Source organism: Mixophyes fleayi, chromosome 12 (assembly GCF_038048845.1).
Source record: "Mixophyes fleayi isolate aMixFle1 chromosome 12, aMixFle1.hap1, whole genome shotgun sequence".
Classification (NCBI taxonomy): domain Eukaryota; kingdom Metazoa; phylum Chordata; class Amphibia; order Anura; family Limnodynastidae; genus Mixophyes; species Mixophyes fleayi.
Window position 1 is genome coordinate 59,315,564 of NC_134413.1, and position 24,089 is coordinate 59,339,652.

The 24,089-nt window shown below is 42.4% G+C and overlaps 1 protein-coding gene across 4 annotated transcripts in view; it reads right to left on the minus strand.

Annotated features, from left to right (window-relative positions):
- FUT8 (fucosyltransferase 8) overlaps window positions 1-24,089 on the minus strand; it is a 230,499-nt gene that overhangs the window by 48,191 nt on the left and 158,219 nt on the right. For all 4 annotated transcript variants that reach the window (XM_075192545.1, XM_075192547.1, XM_075192546.1 and 1 more), the window contains 2 exons: window positions 23,457-23,571; window positions 5,062-5,299 (listed from right to left, as the gene is read on the minus strand). In XM_075192545.1, the coding sequence (XP_075048646.1) occupies window positions 5,062-5,299; window positions 23,457-23,571 (353 nt within the window). The remainder of the gene's footprint in view (window positions 1-5,061; window positions 5,300-23,456; window positions 23,572-24,089) is intronic.

Here is a 24,089-nt window from a genome sequence, read left to right on the forward strand (position 1 = left end):
TGTTGCAGAATGCTGAAAATGAACCGAAATATTTCGGCACACAGACAGCATTTCCTGCATGTCACTGTCATTTTTTTTAAAAAGTTCTGTACCACCAAGTCGATTGCGTGAACAAAACAGGGAATGTAATGAAATTCCCCCTGCTGTAATGCTCTAACAATATTGTTGGCGTTATCAAAAATCACATATCCTCAGGAGAGTGCAAGCAGGATTAGCCATGTTGCAACGACATCCCTTAGATTTTAATAATCATCTCTTTATTTATATAGCGCTACTAATTCTGCAGCGCTGTACAGAGAACTCATTCACATCAGTCCGTGCCCAATTGGAGCTTGCAATCTAAATTCCATAACATACACACACAGATTGAGAGAAACTAAGTGCAATTTAATAGCAGCTAATTAATCTACCAGTATGTTTTGGAGTGTGGGAGAAAACCAGAGCACCCGGAACCCACGCAAACACGGGGAGAACATACAAACACCACATAGATAAGGCCATGGTTGGGAATCCAACTCATGACCCCAGTGCTGTGAGGCAGAAGTGCTAACCACTAAGCAACCGTGCTGCCCACAAACAGGTTGTCAGCGGTATGCCTCTTAGTGAAGCAGATGATACACAGAGTTGCCGGACTCTGAAAGATCTGGCGTTGTTTGTTAGCCGCTGCTACTGAAGGCGATTTACCAACCCAGTGGCCTGTCACAGTCATATAATCTTTAGTTTTCTCAGTTCCACTTGTTCCCATATCTATGGTTAAGAGTACAGTGGGTAGAATGGTATTTTGTATCAATTATTTTCTTTTTTGTAACCTCCTGGTACAGGTGAAGAATTGCTTTTCTAGCAAAATGGTGTAGTGATAACATGACATAATACCTCCTTCAGTCCGTCCTCTTCCCATTTACCTTTCCTCTCCCCTTTTCCCTCTCTACTATGATATAGTTTCTCTTCTTTACCCCCTGCTTCACTTCTTTCTTTCGTGACTTTCTTCTCTCCCTCTCTCTTCTTGAAAATTCTTGGTCAATCTTAATATATGTAACTTGACTCCTCCGCTCAGGTTACCTGTGATAATGTGCTGGTCGCATCTCATACTCGTTACTTATGTATATGCTCGTTTTCTTTGTGTGCTGGACATTTTGTTACCCGACATTGCAAAAATAAAGATGTAAAAAAAATAAAAAAATGCTGTATTGATGAAATTTGGTAACAGGGACACAAGACCTCAATTAATTGTCTTAAATCAGCTGCATTAATTTAATTAATAGTAGATATTGAACGCAGATCTAATACTAGCATAGTCACCATGGCGTCTGTGATCCGTTTTGTGACAGCTTTCATACTTGCTAAGGATTGTTTAACAGTCAATTGTTGTAAACTACTAGTAATCTTCTTCTTGGTCTGCTTCTGTAAGCCCCAATGGGGCAGGGACTCATGTGAGCGAGTTCTCTGTACAGCCCTGCGGAATTAGTGGCGCTATATAAATAAATGGTGATGATGATAAGAGGCACATTTTTTGGTCTTATGCCCAGGCATGACAATGGCCTTCTTCTTATCACTGGCAAGAACTGCTTCCACTGGTGCATGACTTGCCACAGTACAGTTCATTAACAGCACTGTTTGCTTTGGTGCCTTAAGCTCATTGTTAGCTTGCTTTGTGTGGGCCCTAACAAACCAAGCACTTCAGCCATAAAAGTTGCACTCCTTGTCGCTGGAGCACTTGCTTTGTTAAACTGTCCTTTTCAATATCTTAAATAAGGGTGGGTGGGAGGGCCCAGGGACAATTCCATCTTGCACCACTTTTCTTTTCTGCCACTGCTGTGTGCCAATGCCAATTCCTAGATGTGCTAGGAACTGCCGTGTGTTTATGACATTGCTGTTGCTTAGCATCCAGCCAGGTAACTGCAGTCTATGTCTGAAAGTGTATGAAAATAATATTGTGACCTGTGAGGTGGTCAAAATTGACTGCAAATGACTTGAAATTAGTGTTATTGAGGTTAATAATAATGTAGAAACAAAAAACGAGCAAAATTATGTGATTTTAGCATATTTTAGCTATTTTTAAAAAAAAAAAAAAAATACAGATCCAAAACCAAAACCACACGAGGGCGCTTTTGGCAAAAACAAAACACAAAGTTAATTTAGATCCAAAACCAAAACACGTTGGTCAGTGAACATCTCTACTGTAGAGGCACATTGCATATCATCTAGAAGTTGTAACCTAATTACCTCTCAGATTACCTATTGATCCCAATTGTAAAGCGCTACGAAATTTGTTGGCGCTATATAAATAAATGTTGATGATGATCTAGCTAATTAACATGGGCTGCCAGCTAGTTAACTCAGACATTGTTCTGATTACAAAGCAAATGTAAGCTGCACCTCATAACAATGGACATTCGAGACAAATGGTAATTACATTAGCTAACACAAGCAAAATGACTTGTGCTGTTCTGTTATTTTCACACATTATAGTAATAATCCTTATATTTCTAATACATACAATATTGCAGGTAATGGCAAGGACAAAATGTACCTAATAGCATGAAATAATAATACACATAATACACTGATGCACTGGTGTATATACTTAGATTGGGCCAAGGATTAAAAAGCACATTAAACTGTGAGAAATAGGTGATGAATAAAAAGATCTCAGTCCAGTAGCACCCCGTTTCCTCACAAGAAGGCATAATGGTTTAAGCTTAAATCATATATAAAGAATAAAATACTTCCTATTCACAACACGCTGGCCCTACCCTGCCTGGAAATAATTTATTATATTTGTTTCTTTCCCCATTAATTTAGCAGATATTTAATTTTATACCAGTGAGGAGTGTAAGCTCTTCATTTGTAACTGAGTAACTAATAAAGCAGTGTGTGGTTAACTACATACTTGCCAACATTCTAAAGTTTTTGTCTGCTCTGAGTGACAACCAGATACTAGTGTTCATTATGCTGTATGGTTGAGTGACCTCTAATAAATATTGGGATATTCTGTAGTGTCATCATCATAAGCATCTGAAAACCTCTAATTCCAATGAACATTTTCAGCTAGCTTCAAATTCACAAATAAAGAATAAGCAGTACTGTAATTCATAAGGCAAATGCCAGTTATTTTACCACATGTACATTTGATTATTTCAGGACTTTTTCGAACTAACAATTTGTGAACAAATATGCAATATGAAGTTGTAATATAAGCACTACCACAGTACCTTGTTGTTACAGTTGCAATCAATGTAATTTAAAGAAAAAAATATGTTATTCAAATATTTTATGAGTGGTATTATGTTTCTGGTCTTGAAAAGTGTTTAATTCTGTGTCCAGGAGCATTTGTGTTAATAAAATTATATAATTTCTGATATGTTATTAATGGGATGTTTGTGTGTTCAACTGTCAATAATTAATTGGTCTATTTTGATTTTCCTTCTTAAAAAATGGTATAAAATAAATGACTAATATTGCATTGGGTTGTGCTCATTTTTAGTATAGTAAATGGATATATGAGAAATGGCTTCAACTGTGCAAAACATTTCAAGCACGATGGCAGCACCACCATCATTATGCTAATTATAATAGGCAAGTGAGTGGTTTAAACAATCATGTTCATTTATCATGCTTCAAGTAGGATTTGTGGTGCTCATTGCACAGACATGTCTATCATTTTACATTGCTTACTTTACAGACACAGAGCATAAAAGTATTGAACAGTCTGTGCAATAAATATTTTTTGGTGTTTTTATAATAAATGTCCCTGAAACAATTATATATTTCTTACAAAGGTTTGAAAATGTTTTCAAATCAAAACGTTGTGTGTTGCTGAACCATGATAGACAACAATTTCTTCACCACACTGACTGAGCCATGAATGGCCTACTGGGGAAATGCAATGGTAGGGGCCATCCAACAGAGAGGCACAACTAGGTGTGGGTAGGTGTGTGTGTGTGTGTGTGTGTGTGTGTGTGTGTGTACGTACATCAGACTCACACTAAGTTTTCATGGACTGCCAGTTTTCCAAGGATGGCTACAATTTCTTCTACTGGAAATCTTCAACTTATTTTACATCATCTTATGATATTCAGACTCATATTACACTTAGACTAGTGGAAATAGTTTGCTGCAACTATTCTACTGCATTTGAAAATGAATAATTTTCATTGGGGGAAAAAAATCCCATCTAGACATGCAACATGTGGACCCATTTAATATGCACTATGTACTAAATGCATACTACTTCCCACTTGTAATAAATTCCCCCCCATTAATAAAAAGCTCTGAGCCTATGGTTGTCTGGGCCAGCAAACATTGGCGTTGGTAAATTTTGTTTTGAAGAGGTGCACTATACTTATTAACTGACCCCCTTTTGAGGGGAGAGTGCTCTTGTTTGCATTCAATACCTTTTGAACTTTTGTTTAGAAGTCTGTTGTGTGCATGTGACAACTGTAATATTTACATTTGTCCTAGGATACCCATGTTTGGTTAGGTCACATTTTACAAGGTTTTGTTTACCCTGTATAACTTTTAGTCTTTGCATGGAAAGCAAATTTCTAAATATTACTATAAACAAACCAATGCAATGAATACCAGAAAAAAATTAATTTTCAAATAACGAACTGTGGTGAAAGAATGTCTGCACCATAGCACAACAAAATCTAGATTTCCCAGATTAACACTTTTTGGATCGAAAACCTTCAAATCTATGGCTACTGGGAGATGATTTCCAGCATGTCAAGCAAGGTCACACTCCCTAATTTGTACAATGGGCTTCTATAAGTAAATCCTTTCAAGGACAAAAGCATCACACACTCCATGAATTTCATAATGTAATTTGCCATATTTGCCAGATCACCGGGTAAATTGGTAAGGTCAACGGTGAAATGAAACAATCGTGTTCTAGAAGACGGATGATTCACAACATGACTATATTATGAAACATTTTGAGTCCTAACCAATACTGCAGAAAGCCATAAATGCAATATGAGCTCAAACACAAAATGGCATTTATGTATGAGATCCTACACTACAAATGAATTGATTTTAAAGAGAGATGGGTAACACACTCACCTGACCAATGTCCTGTGGAAGTTCCAGATCTGTCTCTACATGTTTCACTGACAGGCTTAAAGACAGTTTCCCATCCACCCATGGCATATCTCCAGCTCTGTGACTCCAGGATGAGAGTCCTCTGCGTGCCAAAGGCAATCATGAAGCAGTAGACTACATGGTGCAGTTGGCATCCATAGCCGCAGCCCTTGTTGATGTTACACACTAGTTTCTTGGCTTTGCTGCAATCCTTAGGGTTCTATGGTTTTAAAATAAAGTACATGAATCTGGGACAAAAATATAAAATGCTTTGCAGATGCATGTTAAACAAATGTAAGTGAATTGAGTTGTTCCTACATGCATATGACTAATTTCTATGAATACTAAGCCCACACAAAACATTTTAATTCACAAACAAGATACATACTGTATCAACTTAAACTGTAATAATACAATGTAATAACTGCCCTGCCAAATTTGCACAATCATTAGGCAATTTCAAAATTGGAAAATAGGCTTAGTGTGCTTCTAAGTTACCATATAAAAATAATGACATAGGGTAGGTAAATCAGCCCCCAGCCTAGTTAGCCAATCCAGCATGATCCTCTTATCTGTATAAGAGGATCAGCCTGGATACAAAACTTTTACTTTAAATTAAGTCTAGAAGCCAAAAGAGAGTAAGAGGAGGATCCCTTTTGGCCCAGACACCACTCAGACTGGTCTGGATGGCCATATTTTTAAAACTTCCACCCTGACTGACTTCCAGGGCTTTGTCCCTGGTATCTAGCACAAACTCAGAGCCAAATTCGACTCCAGGAGGCTGAAAGCCAAATCTCGGGACCACATTTCAACAGGAGGGCTCACCAAGCTCTACTGCTGTGCTCTTCCTCCTGTGACTTCCAACGCACCTTTCAAGTCCAACAGAATTTGTCGGAAACTATTGTAAGGGTCTCAGGCGCTACCTCCAGTATAGTCTGACCCATCCACAAACATTGCTTTCCCAGTGTTCATGATAAACCTGCGTGAGCAACTCGGCGGCTACTGGCACTGCTGCCAGCCAATGCCCCTGCTCTCGGAACAATTGAACGGGAATCAGCCAAACATACATAAATTATTCACTACAGATACAGCATCAGCCCTGCACCCGTCTCCAATAAGCCCCTCCCACATGCAGCAACCTGTTTAAAAATGTTTTAACAAGACACAACTGTGTTGAATGGCTGACAACTTTCCCTTGTCCCATAACAAATAATCTAACTGAACTAGTTAGAGTTTTTAATTTCTTTTTTAAAATCTACTATTTATTAATGTATTTATGATAATACACCCCTGCTGTACTATATAAAGATAACAGAAGTCATCTCAGAGCTGTGTGACCTGAATAAAAGCACTTGGCTGTGTGTATGTGTGCGCGTCTGAAACACTCATAAGACGTCTCTAAAATGGCAACACTTCTCTGCAGCGCTTTCCCTCACTCCATTAGACTGTCCCTCAGCTTACAATTTTTTTAAAGAGTCAATATAGTTTTGAATGAGAGAAATAAAAAAGCTGAGAGCAGAGACTAACAGCTTGTACCTACAAGACAATATGTATATATTACTTAATTTCTCTAAGTTCTCTTGTGTATATGAACCTTTAGGAAAATAAACATATACTTATATTTGAAGTTCACAAGATGCCTTTTCAAATTCGGTTAATTTGTACTTTGATATAGTGGTCTTGTATGTCCAGTAAACTAGATGCCAAGAGGTAGAAATACAGCACAGACACTTAAGCTTTACAAATACATACACTCACCAAGAATATATTGAACAACATAGGAATTTATAAATATGTAGACGGCAACTTATTAATTCAATACTATCTCCAGAGATTTTGAACTTAACGCTGGCTGAGGGGGCTGCTCAAAGAAGCCATAGTGGGTGAGAGATCAAAATCGACTGCCTGGTAATTCCTGATGCCAGTTGCTTGCTTGCTCATCCTATGCCTGGAGCCTTCTCCCCGACTCCCCTCACACTTCCCAGCCACAGTGAGAACCTTCTTACTTTTGTGCTAATACCTTAATCTGATGAGAATGGCTGTACCTGACTTTTGAGATACCAGCATACGATGCTCCTCCTCTGTGCCTCTTCTGTTTGTACCACATACTTTCCCATTAAGCTGAAGCACCTTTGATTTGGTGTCCTCAAACGTTGTCACATTTATTCTGGATTCTGGCCGGGGTAAAGATTTGCTGCCTATCACGTGCTCTCTGCTGGTTGGTACACCCACCAAACTTCTACATACAGCACGGGGGTCTGTACACTGGGATAGACTCTGCTACCAAGGTCCATAATATGTACTTACAGTACGGAGGTCTGTAAACTGGGACTTGTTCGTTGTGTTCACTGCATATATCTGTACATACAGCACTGGGGTCTGTAGTCTCAAACTTATTCTTGTATACCGCTAGAGGAACCCTGCAGCACTGCAGCTGAGAAATGGTAGAGAGCAGTTCTACACCACAACGTAGCCTTGGGATCCGTAAACATGGGCAAGTCGAGCCATGCCACTGTGGCTAAACTGGAGAAATATGCTCAGCAGCCCACTCCAGCTCAGGCGCTGTCTCCGCACTGACACTTCGTGCAGGAGATGGACGCCTGCACCTTCCAAGCAACCACGTCATGTTGCCTAGCAGCGGGACGCTATCTCTGCTCACCTGTCTGCAGCCAGCATGTCTTACCGCCAAAATCTCCCTAACCCTATCAGGAGGCACCTTAGGGTATACAAAAGCAGCCTCTGACACATGTCTAGTGCCAGAGTATTTGGTCTTCAGCCTTGCTCCAGCGTTTGTTCCTGTGTTGCTGTTATTTGGATTCTGACCCGGCTTGTTCCTGACTTCTCCTTTGATTCCTGATTCTGGCTTCGACTGATATTTGGTATTGACCCGACATCCTGACCATTCTCCTGCTTCTGATTTGGCTATATCCGTTCCTCCGGTTGTGACCCGGCTTGTTGACTACTCTTCCATCCAGCATCCTGGTGGGCTGTCACTGCTGCCTCAATTGTTACCTCGCCAGCTGACTGATACTGAGGACGCGACCTGCTCGTCCCTTGCAGAAAAGTCCATACCTCCTTGCGGGGGTTCCTGGTGAAAACCAGGGGCGTGTTAGACTCCGCGTCTCAGTACTCCGTAGCGCCAACTGCTGCTGCTGGCAGGTATCATCAATTCCACAGTGTGATTCTGACACAAGGCGACTTCTTCACCGCCCCTATGCCTCAGTCTTCCCTGCCTCCTGCAGATGCAGATGCTCAAACTCAGGGAGATCCCCTCCCTCCAACAGGTCCTGTTGGTCAACACATCCTCAGAGAACAGGATTATGGACAAAATTGGTGAGGTGCATGCCGACCTCTCACTAATACGCCATGACCTTCAGAAAATGCTGGAGATAGTCGGACAGGTGCAACATAGACTCTCTAAACTTGAGGATTCTACCCTTCCTTTGTGACAAGATTTACACTTTGGCTGCCCAGATTGGCCAGTGCAGAGTTAAGATGACAAATATAGAAGGCAGGCTTTGCCGCAAGAATCTTCGGTTTGTTGGTCTGCCAGAGAGAGTGAAGGCACTAACCCTGAATTGCTTCTAGAAGACTGGCTAATAAAAGAAATAGGCAGAGAAGCCTTCTCCCCACATTTCAATGTGGAAAGGGCTCATTAGCTGCCACCTCAGCCCGTACCTTCATTGCCAAGCTGCTGCACTTTAAAGACCAAAACACGGTCCTTCGGATGACCAGACAGCAAGGAGTCCTACGGTTTGGAAATCAAAGGATCTTCGTGTTTCTGGAGTTTTCGGTGGAGGTTCAGAGGGCTCGCTCAAAGTTCACCTCGATTAACAAGAAGCTGCGGGAGCAAGAGCTCCCTTACATTATACTATTTCCTTCCAGGAAGATAGCGGATGGCAGGTCCCATTTCTTAACTACTCCATAGAAGGCCAAGCACTGGCTTGAAAGATGTCCACATGCCCGGCAACAAGATCCTTGAATTGTACCTAGTGTTGGGTCCGCAGATGTAGGATATTTCTATATTTTGCTACTGAAAATGGAAGAAAATGTACTAGCGGCGTTAGGCTGTGTTATTTAGATAGAAGGGGGTCTAGGTTTTCTCCTGCAAGGATTTAGGGGGTAATCATTGGGATGTTTTGTTTTTGGAGGGAATGCAGGTATGCCTTCGTTAGAATGGGTATAAAGGGTAGGGGGTTAGGAAATGTTATTGAAATAATTGTAAGTCGCTTTATCTTCTGTGTCCATGTAATTAATTGTGTCTTTTTCTACATACTCCAGAACAATGTAGTGCTGTAGTGAATGTATATCTGCTGCGCAGGGCTGAGTGAGGACAGGGACCCCTGGTCCAGAATCTCAGTTTGGGACATGCTACCTGTCATCCAGCTGTTAGCTCACTATGGCCAACTTAAATGTGAGTAAACCTGCCCAGGAGGGGGCTCTGTCTGCTCGCCTGGAACATTAGGGGGTTGAAAGACAAAATCAGGCGGTCACTGGTTCTGAATCAGGAAGTCTGATCCTGATGTCGTGTGTCTCCTAGAAACTAGAGATGGGCGGCTCGGTTATGTGAAAACCGAACCCAGCCGAACTTTGGGGTTCCGACCCGGCTCGGTACTCTCGCGCCTATTTGGATTCCAAAACGAGGTAAAACGTCATCGTGATGTTGGCGGATCTCGGGGGTTTTGGAATCTGTAAATACCGCCATCCACCGCGATCTAGCGCCATTTGAGAGAGGGACAGAGAAGGGGTAGGACAGAGGATAGAGCAGTTTAGCAGGCAAATTGATAAAAGAGAAAGAGGAGGGTGGTAGCGGTGTTAGAGAAAGCTCCATTGCTGAAATCCTAATATACTAGTCATTGCACTCTTTTTTTCTGAATTTGCACTACAAAGTGTAGGGTCTAATATACACCGTTATAGAAGAGCTGCTTTGGTCATTGCTGAAATAGTAATCTTCTGTATTTGTCTGAGAGGCATGTTGGTGTCAGTAGCTGAGAGGGGGTACTGGCACTGAATTGCTGTTTGGAGGCTTCTGGGGTACCTCTTTGGTAAGTTGGCTCTCAATTTAAAAACACATATGTATGGCCCAAATATATGGGACTCTCATTGTTTAGAGTAGGACCATCCTATTAGCAAAAGCGCCTTGGCGTGGCAGGATGGCTTAAACATACATTTGCAAATGTGTGCAACAAAGACTTTTGCATTTTTATCTACAGTAGAAATGGCAGATCTGTTGTTGGCTATAGCAGTGTGCTGGGGGAAAAAATGTTGTGTGTATGTTCCTTGCAGGATAACCCCACCCTTTCAAGCACCTGTTAGGGCCTATAAATTGATTTGAGCAGCTTCCACTTCTGTATTTGAAATAGTAATCTACAAGTCTTTGCAAGATTTTTTTCTGAATTTGCACTAATAAGTGTAGGGTCTAATACACACCCAAAGACGAGTGCTCAATTGCTAAGAGTCATTGATGAAGAGAAAGACAAGCAGGCTTGTCTGTAGAATTTGCAGGCAAATTCTACTGCGTTATATAGGTAATACCCAAAAAAAAGAGCTCCATTGCTAATTGTAATTGCTGAAATAGAAATTATAGGCCTGCCTGGCTTGGTCTAAATCTGCAGTTACATTTTATTGTAACATAGCTCACTCAGAAACATGAGAGGTTGCAGGGTTCAGTGCTGAAACAGAAATTGTAATAATAGGGCTGTCAGTGTTCTTCAAAGTCTCCAGTGACATTGTACTGTGCCATAGCTCATACAGTAACAGGAGGGGTTACATTGTTGTTGTCACTCTCCAGTCACGATGATACTAATCCCTCTACCTCATGTGCTAAAGCCTATGTTCAAGTGTATAATGTTTTTAAACCAGGGGAACAAAAATGTAAATAAAATCTTGTACCTTTTTAAAGAAAACTCTCTAAAAAAGATGAAAGATTACTGTAGAAAAACATAAAATTGCCAACATGCCATTCTACCCAAAATATTACCAGGCATACCAGCATCAGGTAGCTCCCTTCTCTTAGCTAGATTTCAGCCCCTGCTGCAATCTACACTGTCATCATAATCACCCTCATCATTGTGTACATCTTCCTCAAACAATACTAATTCAACCCCGCTGGAATCCACCATCATAGAAGTCTGTGTACTTTGATGTAATTGCTGATAATGGCCTTCCTCATGGAATCTGTAGTTCATTTTATGGCAGAGCTGTCACGATTTTTGGGCAATTGTTTTACAGCACAGCAAATGTCAAAATGTTGTGCTGACTCATCTGCATCACCACTGGGAGTCTTGGGAAAGCTAAGTTTTTCCGAGAAGCAGTTGCCAGAAAAACTGAAGGAGTAGACGTCATTACAAGATGTTGATAGCTCTTGGATCCTAGCGAAGCGAATTAAGTCCTAGATCTACAATTACAATATAGTTAGCAGATTTACTTAGTTTTATTTCACCTGTAAAATTTCTTTATCTGCTTCTCAAAAAGTATAATTAAGGCAATCACTTGACTCAAGCTAACCGTGTCTGCACTCTCTTCACAGGTGACTACTTCGCTCGACTAAAGTACATTCCCCTCAAATGCTAGTCTTCTTGCAGCTGCTGCATTCTCCTACATGCTGTTGCAGAATCCCAAAAATGACCCTAAATTTTTCGGGACAAAAACAGCATCTCCTGCATGTCATTGTTATTTTTGAAAAGTTCTGTAACACCAAGTTGATTGTGTGAGCAAAACAAGAAATGTGATGGAATTCAACCCCCCCCCCCCCCTCTGCTGCAATGCTTTAACAATATTGGTGTCGTTATCAGAAATCACATATCCTCAGAAGAGTCCAAGCAAGATTAGCTATGTTGCAATGACATCCCTTACTTTCTGTAACAGATTGTCAGCTGTATGCCTCTTGGTGAAGCCACTGATACACAGAGTAGCCTACTTCTGAAAAATGTGACGTACTTGGGTACATGCTGCTGCAATCTCCTACATGCTGTTGAATGGCGGTAAAGTCCAGAAATTTTTCCAGCCACAGGCAGCATCTCCTGCACGTCCGTCATCATCCTCATCATCAGCAGCTAATTATATAGCGCCAGTAATTGTGCTGCGCTGTACAGAGCAGATGTGAACTAAGCAGAAACCATTATAAGTTATGTTAGTTAGGTAGATAGTTACAAGATATAGTTATAAGTTATGTTAACTCACATCAGTCCCTACTCCATTCGGAGCTTATAGTCTAAAATCCTAACATAGACACACACACACACACACACACACACACACACAAACGCAGCCAGTTAACGGACTAGTATGTTTTAGGACTGTGGAAGAACACCGCAAAGGCACCGTGCTGCAAGGTCTTGCATCGTCATGACTGAACTTACAAGAAGATGCCTCAAGGAAGGTTGCAGAACTAGCATACAGAAAGGCCCAACTCTTTCCTTGCCACTGCGTGTGTAATGGCATGTTGGCAATTTTATTTTTTTCTGCAGTTAACTTTGCCTTGATTACAGGTGTTTTTTATATTACTAAGGAAAATTGTGTTTTTTTTACATTTTGGTTTTCTAAACTTTAAAAACACTATGCACCTCAGTCTTTAACATAGGCTTTAGCAGATGATGTACAGGCATTCCTATCATCATGACTGGTGCCAGCAGCTGCTTGGTGCTCCTGGTCTGTTCTCGACTGATGTGAAACCATATCGATGGCACAGTACAATGTCACTACACTTTAAAGAACACTGCCAGGCCTATTAATAATGCTATGGCAAAATACAATGTGAGTGGAGACTTTGAAAAATAAATTCAAGGCCGATTACTTCTGTTGAAGCACTGAACACTGGCAACTATTTGTGAGCTATGGCACAGTCTTTTGGGCAAAAGTATATGAAAATCATATTGTGACCTGTGAGGTGCTAAAAATTGACTGGAAATGACTGGAAATTAGTGTTATTGATGTTAATAATAATGTAGGTACAAAATAATAGCTAAATTATGTGATTTTCGCCCAATGAATTAAGACTGAACAGATGTATAAAAGACGTTCAGGAAGGAACGTCTTGAATGAATATTGAATAATTCTCTGAAGAAGTCACTTTTAAGCGATAAAAAGCGTCAGGCAGGATTGACAACTTTTACTTATAGAACACCTACTACAGTAATTCATTATGAATCTGTAAAGGTGCTTAAGATAAACTGTGGTACAGAGATGTCTAGATGCGGCTAACACCTGAGCACTATAGCGTAATATCTGCTCCATACGTAGTAAATGCATATACATCTATCCGCTATTGAAAGATCTGCCATTAGAATGAAAGAGACACTGGGGATTTATCTGCATATATCCACATATGTAAGACAGCATTACACATCGCTGAGTGGATTGAAATTGAATCTCACTCGTAGCAGCGGCATGTTAACCGACACACGTTCATAATAGGAGCAGATCAAAGTGGAAAACTGTGTGACTCAATTGAACGGTGTGGGTAAACAGAGTACGGTAATTTACCTATTTATTAATTTTCATAACTGGATATTTGGTGCTCATTTATCAGACATTATACAACTTAATTGTTTTTTCTAATCACCATCTGGTCCTGGATAATAGAGACGGCGTTTGTGGAATAGAGTTGATATTTATATTTCATATTATTCTTTCATTACCTTATCTGGGAATAAGGAAATTTGTGTGGGACCAATTTGCATATTTTAATAGTTTGAATACTGTATTTGAGGTGAAATTATATACAGTTCAGTATTATTGGTGTTTTTGGTTTTATGTTGCAATCACCATTTGTGACCTAGAGACAAAGTTTATCTACGCCAGAATTTGTTGTTTTGGTTTGTTAGGATTTCAGATGTTAAGACTCTTTTCTTGCCACTCTTTTACTCACCACTATCTGTCGAGAATAGATATGGTCCTTGCATCACATAGTTTGGTCCGCCTGGTCTCTGGGGTGAATTACCTTCCTAGGGGTATCTCAGACCATAACCCAATACTGGCTGACTTTAACCTTAGGACTGAGAGGGGTTTGCGGTTCTGGAAACTGAATCCCCACTGGGTGGGGGTACTGGGTTGGCATGCCTCTGAGAAGGGTACTTTCAAGACAAAAGGTAACTCAGTGGAGGTTGGCCCAGTGGTGTTATGGGACTCGTTCAAGACCTATATGAGGGGTACCTTTATAGATGAGATAGCGGGAATAAAAAAACTTATGGAAAGAGAGGGCGAGCCGGAGCAGATATGTTGGGACTTTGAGGTTTTCTATATTGGTTCACGTAATGTTACAGATAGACTGAATTGGATGGAGGCACAGTCTGACTGGTCAATTTTTTTTTATATGATAAGAACAGTCAGCGACTTCTCTTCTCCAGACACAATCAATATTTTCAAGCGGACATGGGAGGTAGTTACCTGGCAAGCCTGGTGAGAGATGAGCTGTCCAATAGAAGCATTACAATCATCATAGATAAATCTCATGTAAACAGTTCACAGGGGCCAAAATAGCAGGGGTCTTTTTTGAGTACTACAGTAATTTATATTCAACACAGACCCAATATACATCTGGCCAGCACACTCACTACCTTAATGGCATTAAATTACAGTGAATGTCGCAGGAGTCGGTTAACCACTTTGATTCCGCTATCACTGAAGAGGAAATTGCTGCAACAATGTCTTCATTTCCCAATCGTAAGGCTCCGGGAATTGATGGTATCCCAGTAGAGTTATGTAAGCAATATATGCAATTCCTTGTTCCCAAGCCGTTAGAGACTTATTCCCAGTAACTAGAATATGGCTTACTCCCCCCCCCCCCCTCCATGTCTGAGGCCATAATTATCCTTATACTTAAACCTGGCAAGGATGCTCTGTACCCAGTTTCATACCGCCATATCTGATCGCTACCGATGCCAAGATTCTGGCGAAAATTTCATCCACAAGACTAAGTGGGGTCACTCACAAAGTTTTCCACCCAGACCATATGGGGTTTATGCCTGGCAAGTCGACGCTTACTAATGTAAGGAGATTATTTACACAGATTTAAATGAACAAGTCGGCTGAGGAGAGGGCAGTGGTCGTGTCCCTTGATGCGGTCAAGGCCTTCGACCCGGTTCAGTGGGAATAAGCGTCAGACCGTTTGGTCTGGGTCGGTGAACTCGTCAGGGTTGCCTGTTGCCCTCTGCCCTGTTTGCTGTAGCGATCGAGCCCCTGGCATGTTTGATATGCTCCCATGTTCACATTTGAGGCATCAGGATGGGAAGGGTTACTGACAGCATAGCACTATACTATGACGATATGCTGATCTTCCTTGAAGACTCTTATGGGTTCATGATGCACTTTTTAGAGTTGGTCGAGGACTTTGAAAAATAATCAGGTCTCAAGATCAATAGGAATAAGTCAGTAGTTTATCCACTCGGGAGGGAACCTCCAAGTGGTGCTATATCCTGTCAGTCTCTTCAATGGAGTTAAAGTACTTGGGCATCTGGGGGACGGCTCACACGTCTGATTATGCTAAACGTAATATTGACCCAGTAACTGAGTAGAAAGAATAAATGCCTCACTTGGCGGAAACGCCCCCTTACAGTCACTGGAAGTATTAATCTCATAAAAATTGTGGTTCAGCCAAAGTATTTGTACCCTCTTCAGAACTTTGCATGTGTTCCTGTAATATTAATAAATATCTAAATTTCCTTGGTCTGGGGTGGTAAGAGAGCGAGTGTGCGGTTTACTACTTTGTGTAGAACTGAAAACTCAGGAGGGTTAGCCTTGCCTCACAATTGGTCCCTTGGTTGGATGCGTTGCGAGACACCACTCTCAGGCACTTTTTGGTAGAGCAGACAGACCCCTCCCTTGGCACGATGCAGGTTTTGTTGCTTAGGCATAGACACAATGGGTTGGCTCCTATAATACAACACATTTCAATGGTCTGGTCACTAACATATACCCTTCTTGGGAGGTGAGGGGCTGGACCCTGAAACTCCTCTGTGGTTCAATTCTAATTTCAGGGAGTTGACTGAGCTAGAGGACACAGTGTTGTGGAGAGGGGCAGGAGTGAATACCTTTGGTCAAATATGTGTGGATAGTCAATAAGAATCATTTCAGCAACTAAGAACCGCTTTCCAGTTACCTAACAACTGGTTCCTCCAATACCTGCAGCTGAGTCATGCCCTGAATGCTCAGTTTCCTAGGAACCTACCTCAGATTCTAGATCCTCCTGTTAAAAGCATGCTGTGCTCACTGGGCACCCGCAAGACAATATCTGTATTATATGCTTTATTGTTACCTCAAGTGTCTCCGGGAAGACTGGATCTGCTTAGACTTTGATGGGAGATTGATCTTGGTGTCGTTGTGGAGGAGGAGTGGAGCTTGGTTATAGGGGTTACTAGAAATTCCACCTTATGTCTTAGGTTCCAATAGGTTCATTTCTATATGGTACACAGAGTATACCTAACCTCCCCTAGGCTGTACAGAAAGGGATGAAGCACCTCCACTGAGTGCCCTAAGTGGAGTGATACAGCAGGCACTTTTTTGGCACTTATTATGGACATGTGCAGTCGTTCAGTCCTTCTGGGGCGCAACATGGGTGCATATCTGTCATGCTACCACTCACCCTCCTTCCCCCTTGAGCTCCAAGGTTTGTCTGATTGGTATTACACTGGAAGAAAACCTGGATAAGCCACTCTTCAAATATATATTTACTCTGGCCTCCCTGACTAAGGTTGTTCTTGCTAGGGGCTGGAGGGAGTCCGAGCCATCTAGTGCTATTCACTGGACCAATCTAGTCACGGAAGTCTGGAAGCATGAGCGATTCATGTACGAAGGCAGAAAGGCCATGCACAAGTATCATAAAGGTGTGGCACCACTGGTATGACTCTCAATATGTTGTTAAACCCCATTAGGATGATTTGGTAGGGATAGGGCAGGCTTGGCTAACCTGTGGCACTCCAGGTGTTGTGAAGCTACAAGTCCCAGCATACCCTTCCAGCAATAAGCTGCTATATATTGGCAAAGCATGATGGGGCTTGCAGTTTCACAACACCTGGAGTGCCACAAGTTAGCCAAGCCTGGGATAGAGGGTCATCAGTTGGGCAGTTCGCTCCCAGTCTGTGCAACCCCCCCCTAAGTGCACACCTGGGGGTGAGCCAATGTAAAGGGAGCTGAGGGCAAGTAGAAAGAGTGAGAGAAATTGAGTTTGAAAAAAGGTGAAATGGTTAAGTGGAGAGCTGGTAGGCTTTTCTAAACAAGTGGGTTTTCAAGGACCATTTGAAGCTTTACACGGCGGGGGATAGTCTGATAGAACGAGGGAGATTGTTGCAAGGGTGGGGGGCAGCAGGGAGAAATCTTAGATAATGGAGTAAGATGTGGTTACCAGAGGGGAGGAAAGGAGACTGTCATTGGCTGACTGGATAAAGTGGGAGGGAGTATGTATGGAGATGAGGTTGAAGATGTAGCGAGCAGTGGAGTTGGAGACAGCCTTGCATGTGAGGGTGAGGAGTTTGAAGAGGACTCTGTAGAGGATGGGGACCCAGTGTAAGGTTTTGAAGAGAAAGGGGGCAGATGTGGAGCAGCGAGAGAGGAAAAAACGTCTAGCTATGTATAGGGCAGTGGAGTCTCCCACTCCACTGCCCCATACATCTCCAATCTCCTCTCCATTCACACTCCCTCCCGCTCCATGTGCTTGCTATCTTCTGACTAAGTCTGTGTCTGCTGTCTGTTTGCCCTCCCCTTAGGATGTAAGCTCTTACAAGCAGGGCCCTCTTCCCTCCTGTCTCCATACCTATTCTTCTGCTCCAGCCTCACTATAATTGCTATGCCTGGAGCCACGGAAATCTTGGTAGTACTCGTTTATTGTTCTGTTCTACCCTGTATGGTCTACAGTCTTGTATTGTATTGTGTACGGTGCTGCCGACATCTTGAGGCGCCTTATAAATAAACGACAATAATAATAGCTACAGAATTAAGTATACATTTAAGAGGAGCGAGATGGGAGCAGGGAAGGACAGTAAGAAGAAGATAGAAACAGAGAAGGAGCGGTTCCACAGTAGTTTGAGAGTTACAGGCTGCCTACCTCTACTGTACAATAATCAGTCTACCTGCACAGTCACTAGAATTTCTCCAAACATATAATGAAGTACATTTTTTTTAAAAAAAAAAAGTATGTCTTCCTTCCTCTGTAAAGGCTCCCCTCCAAAAAAAAAACTGTTCCCTCCAGAAAACAAGACGGAGCATCTTGAATTCCTCTTATTCCTAACAGCAACAAAAGGAATAGCAGCCAAGATCTCCTATGTACTTTGTCGTATGTTCCAGACTGTTCATGTTGTTCTGTTTCTTTGACTTATTCTGGCTGTCAATACACTCCCCCAGACATTAATTCTGTAGCTCCTCTCCTCCACCCACACTCTTCCATTCTGTCCTCCCCAACATCATTTAAAGCTGACTACTTAGCAAATGCCCCATTGTCCTTTCTAACTCTGCTGCTATGGGCAGCCTTGCAAGTGAATATACTAATCTCCCTCATTCACAGTGATTGCTAACCACATGCAAAATTACAGCAAGCCCCGACAATGTCATTGCAGAAGTTTCCTGCATGGGAAAGGTGAACTTGGCCAAGAAAGACCCATATTATCTCTGTCACAAAGCCTCTAGTGGTCAAGCAAGTCTGTTAACATCAAAGTTTATGGTATTTTATATTAACACATGCTTTATATTTTTTTTCTTTAAAAAAACCAAATCATCACACAGTCACTATATATACACTTCAATCATCCCCAAGATTAAAACCACTGACGAGTGAATTGAATAACATTATCTCGTTACAGTGGCAACTGTCAAAGGGTGGGATTTATTAGGCAGTAAGTGAACAGTTAGCTCTTGAAGTTGATGTGTTGGAAGCAGGAAAAATGGGCAAGCGTAAAGTGGTCAAAGGAAGGACAACCTTTGAACTGGCGACATGGTCATGGGCGCCTAAGACGCATTGATGCTCATGGGCAGCAAAGGCTAGCCTGTCTGGTTCAATACCACAGAAGTTATTGTAGCACAAATTGCTGAAAAAGTTATTGCTGGCTATGATATAAACATAGTGCATCGCAGCTTGCACCATATCAGGCTGCGTAGCCACAGACTGGTCAGAGTACCCATGCAGAATCCTGTCCACCACCGAAAGCACCTACAATGGGCACATGAGCAGCAGAACTGGACCATGGAGCAATGGAAGAAGGTAGCCTGGTCTGATGAATCACATATTTTTTACACCATGTGAACGACCGGATGCGTGAGCGTTGTTTACCTGGGAAAGAGACGGCACCAGGATGTACTATGGGAAGAAGGCAAGCCGGCGGAGGCAGTGTGATGCACAGGGCAATGTCCGGTTGGGTAACCTTAGGTACTGGCATTCATGTGGATGTTACTTTGATACATACCACCTACCTAATCATTCTTGCAGACCAAGTACACCCCTTCATGGCAATGGTATTCCCTAATGGCATGGCCTCTTTCAGCAAGATAATGCACCCTTCCACACTGCAAAATTGTTCAGGAATGGTTTGAGGAACATGAAAAAGAGTTCAAGGTGTTGACTTGGCCACCAAATTTCCCAGATCTCAATCTAATCGAGCATCTGTGGGATGTGCTGGAAAAAGTCAGAGCCATGCAGGCCCCACCTAGCAACTTACATGAACTTAATATGGGGCACATTGTGAGCCTGATTCATCTTCAGACATAAGTCCATTTGTGTGCTGTATCTTGCATGAAATAGCTTTGAGCATACTCAGAAATGGACCTTGCACTGCATGAAATTCATATCTCAAACACAAATGACACAACTACCAATGAATTCAAGGGTGGACTAGGGGAGGGTGTCACTCACCAGCCTGTGAGTGCTTCTTCCCGTGTATTTAGGAACCGTGGCCGTCCACCATCCTGAGGGTCTGCGCATGCGCAGCCCTTTCAAACCTTCAGTACCTGTCCCTTTAGTTAATTGGCTGATCAGGCAACACTCCCTATTTAAAGCACCTGAGTTCCATACCTCGTGGCCTGATTTTGGAGTCTCATTCCCCATGAGCCTCTGAAGGTGTTCCTGTGTTTCCTAGTGTATTCAGCGCTGCTGATTCCTGTGGTTTCCAGACCACTTCAACTCTCCTGTGGTTTCCAGACCACTTCAACCCTCCTGTGTTTCATCGTGACTGTTAGCTGATTCCTATCCGCTGCCTCCGTGCACTACAGTCTTCAGACCACTTCAACCCTCCTGTGTTTCATCGTGACTGTTTAGCTGATTCCTATCCGCTGCCTCCGTGCACTACAGTCTTCAGACCACTTCAACCCTCCTGTGTTTCATCGTGACTGTTTAGCTGATTCCTATCCGCTGCCTCCGTGCACTACAGTCTTCAGACCACTTCAACCCTCCTGTGTTTCATCGTGACTGTTTAGCTGATTCCTATCCGCTGCCTCCGTGCACTACAGTCTTCAGACCACTTCAACACTCCTGTGTTTCATCGTGACTGTTTAGCTGATTCCTATCCGCTGCCTCCGTGCACTACAGTCTTCAGCTCATCTCAACTTTCCTGTGTTTCATCGTGACTGCACCTGCTGATTTCTATCCGCTACCTCCGTGTTCCTGCAGAGTCCTGCTGGCTGCTACTCCTCAGTTCTACTCGTGTCTGCAGCAGCTGATCCGCTCTCCGTGCTTCTCAGTGTTCCTGCCGGTGTCTACTCGCCAGTCTGCATCGGATCTACGCCTCGCTGCTTTCATCTCGTCTAGACCATCGCTACTCTTCAGGCTCCTCCAGGAGTCCAGTTATACATACTACTGCTTCCTGAGTATTTGTTGTTTCCCTGCTGGTCTACCTACCTGTGCGCTGCACCTACTTGATTACCGCTTCACCCTCCCGGGACTTCGCATCCTGCCGGCCTCCAGCCGTTCAGGTATCTCTGCACTCCTGTCTGACAGCCTGCTCCTGAACCACGGTATGCATACTTCTCATTGACTGTGCTGGTGTATTGCATATCTTGCTGGACTGAGTTGTTCTCCTCTGGAGCTCACTATCCGCTGAGACTATTGCCATCATTGACTGTGTTATCTTTTGCCCGGATAGTTTCTGTGACTTTGTATTATTGCAGTGCTGTTCAGTCATTACTATATTGTGCATGTCATTGTGGATCAAGTTCAAGGTGCCCGTGTATCCTCTGTATTGCAGTCTCTCCCCGTGCTCCTCCTCACATATATATTCAGTGGTACAACTTGCTAGAGGCAGACCACTGATCCCTGTTTCCTGTGTCACCTGTTCCTGTGTCCTCTCACATAGCAGTGGTACAACTTGCTAACGCAGACCACTGACTCCCCGGATACCTCCACCTGGATTCCATTCCTTCACCTAGACAGCGGTACAACTTGCTAAACGCAGACCGCTGACTACCCTCACGTTTCCTTTGTCCATTCAGTTCCTCGTGTATTACTACATATATATTACCAGTGCTGCTAGTCATAGACTTTCACGAGCATCTCTATCATCTGCTGTCTCCTGTTCCGTGATCACCCCGCTACCAGAGTGCCATATTACCATCTATACTGCTCTGGTAAGTTTATCACCTGGTGATCCCTGGGTAAAGACTCCTAGTGCCCGTGACAGAGGGGAACTAATGTAGGCCATGTACACTAACGGTGTGCCAAGGGCAGTGGAGGGCTGGCAAACTTTAGGCTGGGTTGGGACGAGTCTCAGCCGAGCAGTCTACCAAGAACATTTTAAAGAAAAATAAATGCATGTAGCCCAGTGACCCAGCCCAATGTAGCCCACTATGGGACTGGTCCAGGGGGGCGTGTGCCCCCCCTGCCGTGGCTAAGGGCCTGCCATCGCAGATGCGGCTGATTTAAGTCCCGGATTTCTCTAAAGTATGTATGTTTTAGCCGTATCATTTGCACCAGCAACATAAATCCTTCCCTTGTATAGTACCATCTCGACTAGATCTAGTAGTCTCATCTTATGTACTGTTATGTTGAACAGGTTCAAACACTTTTACTAAAACCAAATATAACAAATGAATTGCATTTTCAAGACCCAGTTTGAAACTTATCGCCTCATAAAAACCGGTATGTATTAGGAATGACTTATTGTAGCTGGATCACGTAAAAATAACTTATTGTAGATGTGGCCAGGCTCATATTGAAATGGGCTCCGGCGCCAAGAGGGTTAATATTCACTGCCAGAGGGGTTAAACCCCAGTGCTAGGGGATGCACAAATATGTTAAAGGGAATGTTTGTTAATTTAAATGTATATATTTAATGTATGGGTGGTGTGGCGCCGAGTAGTAACCGACGCGCAGCGCCGTAAAGGTTAAGCCCTGGTAGCTGGGAGTGTAAGTATATTTATTGGTCATATATTAATTTTATTTTAAAAATGCACTAACTGCAAATTTATTAATCATTGAATGTAATATATCAGACATTGTGGTGCCAGCTAGGATCAGTGGCCTGAACTACCCCCTGCCAAAATGTGTGTTAGAGAAAGTAAATAAAGAGCTATGTTTTACCATGTAATTTACTATTCCATCTGTAACTTCTGGAAGAGCACTAGTACCACAAACTAAATGTCCCTGTAAGGACTACTTGAACTAAAACATCACTGCTTCAAGATCCTGCTTTGCTGCCAATTTACCTGCTGTAATACCTGTGAACAACAGATTAGACCACTCTAATCCGTTATCCAGCTGTTTGGAGGTTAGGACCCATCATTTAGTACCAACGCTCTGCCCGCTACCCTGCAGCTCTGGCCAGTGTGATAGGGCAGGGGGAACCATACACAGCACCCCTGATCTGAAAAAGAGGTCAGGGGCACCAGCCCAGGTGCCCAGAAAGGATGTACACTAGCAGCAAAAGTTACCCAAAAGGAAGTGGTTCTAGGTGCCGTTGAAGGAGCATAGTGGTTGAAGCAGAGCACCTCCTACTGTGTTTAGAGGGTCACAATTGGGATAAAGAAAGGGGACAGTGGTAAGGCAAGCCCAGCTGGTCCCCAGCAAAACGACAGGGTGGCATAGAAGTTCCACCCTGTCACACTGATGCTCCATGAAGCCATACTGCAACACTACTTTCTACAATGTATTTTAGAATCACATCTCTTAGAATCCCTTGAAACAATTTAACCAAGCACATAAATCAGGGTCACATGTCTATAAATGATTGGATCTGTTTGTGTTCCACATTTAAAAATTGGTACGATATCTGCCTTCTGACAGTTTTATGATACTGACCCAGGTATGAAGGAATCCATAAATATGAGAAACAATGGTCTATAAATTACCAAACAGGCACATTAATAGTCTTTTTTAGGCGCACCTGATCCCCTCCTGTGGTGTTCATATGCTATAGCTATACAACCTATTTCCTGAATTTTTTTCCTCCTTTGTGAAGGGTTACCTGAACATAAGTAATCCTTCTCTGTACAAGATCCGTCAAATCTTTGGACTCTCTTTCTCGCCAATCACCTGCACCATCGGTCTGACTGAGGTAGTAGAGATCTGTCATAAGTGATCTGTCAAGGAAATTAAAGGTTACAATGAGATTGTATGATTTCAGCTGGCTATGAGTCAGAGAAAAAAAAAAACACCTCAAGTTCACTTATTACGCTGTTCAAATATATTCAGCTGAGGTACCATATCAATTATTTATTTTATACCTCATAAATTGCAAGATTATCCAGGACATATGTACAATGAGATACCTGTGTCTTACATTTCACTAATTATATGTATATATATATATATATATATATATATATATATATATATATATATATATATATACCGTATATACTCGAGTATATGTCGACCCGAATATAAGCCGAGACACCTAATTTTACCACAAAAAACTGGGAAAACTTATTGACTCGAGTATAAGCCTAGGGTGGGAAATGCAGCAGCTACTGGTAGATTTCAAAAATAAAAATAGATAACTTAACTGAATGCTGGCCCCTCGATAAGGTCTAAATCATGCCCTATATCCTTGTGCTACCTCCCCACACTACAATGTAACAGTGTAATGTGGGCTAGT